Raw genomic sequence first — 1136 nt, forward strand, 5'->3', positions numbered from 1 at the left:
GCGGCTAGCTGGTGGGGTGGCAGCGTGGGGCAGCGTGGGGCAGCGTGGTGGGGGCGGGAGAGGGAGATAGACTGCTGGCAGTCTCCATGGCGGGCCTATGCACTGCCCTCCCATACTCAGGACCAGTCTTGCCCATCTTTCTCCATCCAGTCAGGCTGGCAGAATGAGGGCAGGCAGGTGTGTCCCCTGAGTGTCCCCGTCCCCTGCCCGACTTCCCTGGGGCAGTACTTGGCAGTCAGGAGTGGGTCCACTGTCCTGGAGGGCAGCATGCTCCTCAGCTGTGGCGTGAGCCACCACTTTGCTTGCTCGGGTCGCTGGAGTTCCACCTCCATTGCCGCTGGGGTCCCCAGGGGCCTGGGCCAGGCCGCTGGTGACCAAAGGTGCTGAGGAGCCCCGGGGGAAGGCCGGTCCCCAGGCCTGGGCCATTCTGGAGTGTCTGTGGACCAGAGAACAGGGAGCAGGGCAGGCTTGCAGCAGGGCCTGACGAGACAGACCAGAGGACAGGGTCCCTAGGATGCTGTGGTGACAGCGTGGGGCCGGGCGGGGCTGGCACGGTGGCCTCTTGTCCGGAAGGTGAGCTTCCGTACCAGCTCAGCTTCTCCGCAGAGCGGTCCCATTGTGAGTCGTGACACTGGCCGGTGCCTGGAGGTGGAAATGTCCAAGGATGCCAACTTCGGGCTGCGGCTAGTGGTGCAGAGGTGCTCAGGGCAGAAGTGGATGATCAGAAACTGGATCAAGCATGGGCGGCACTGACCCTTCCTTCTCCGCCCAGCGCAGAGCCCTGTGGACCTGGGCGGGGGCATGGGTGGGCACCTGTCTCTGCAGACCCTACAGACCAAGAGCGGGACTGGGCCCTGTCTCCCAGGACCGTGGAAGCCAAGCAGCCGGTGGCATCGGCCCCAGGCCAGGAGCAGCGTCTCCTGGGACAGGAGATCTGAGACAGAGCACGCCAATGCCGAACCACGTGCCTTTTCTATGGTGTTCCCAGACAGGCCACCGGACAGCCACCTCCCGCATGTGCCAGTTCCCTGTACATACCCCCACAGTGCCATCCCTGCTGCCCAGAGCCGAGGCCGGGCAGCGTCTTTGCACCAGACGCCCCTTCCACCCAGCCGGCCGACACCTCCCGACTGGCG

The 1136-nt window shown here is 65.6% G+C and overlaps 1 protein-coding gene across 1 annotated transcript in view; it reads left to right on the forward strand.

The window, feature by feature from the left end:
- Galnt9 (polypeptide N-acetylgalactosaminyltransferase 9) overlaps nucleotides 1–753 on the forward strand; it is a 38547-nt gene extending 37794 nt beyond the window's left edge. The window contains exon 10 of the mRNA XM_013023032.1: nucleotides 607–753. Within this exon, the coding sequence (XP_012878486.1) occupies nucleotides 607–753 (147 nt within the window). The remainder of the gene's footprint in view (nucleotides 1–606) is intronic.
- The last annotated feature ends 383 nt before the right edge of the window (nucleotides 754–1136 follow it).

Source organism: Dipodomys ordii, unplaced genomic scaffold (assembly GCF_000151885.1).
Source record: "Dipodomys ordii isolate 6190 unplaced genomic scaffold, Dord_2.0 Scaffold66, whole genome shotgun sequence".
NCBI lineage: Eukaryota > Metazoa > Chordata > Mammalia > Rodentia > Heteromyidae > Dipodomys > Dipodomys ordii.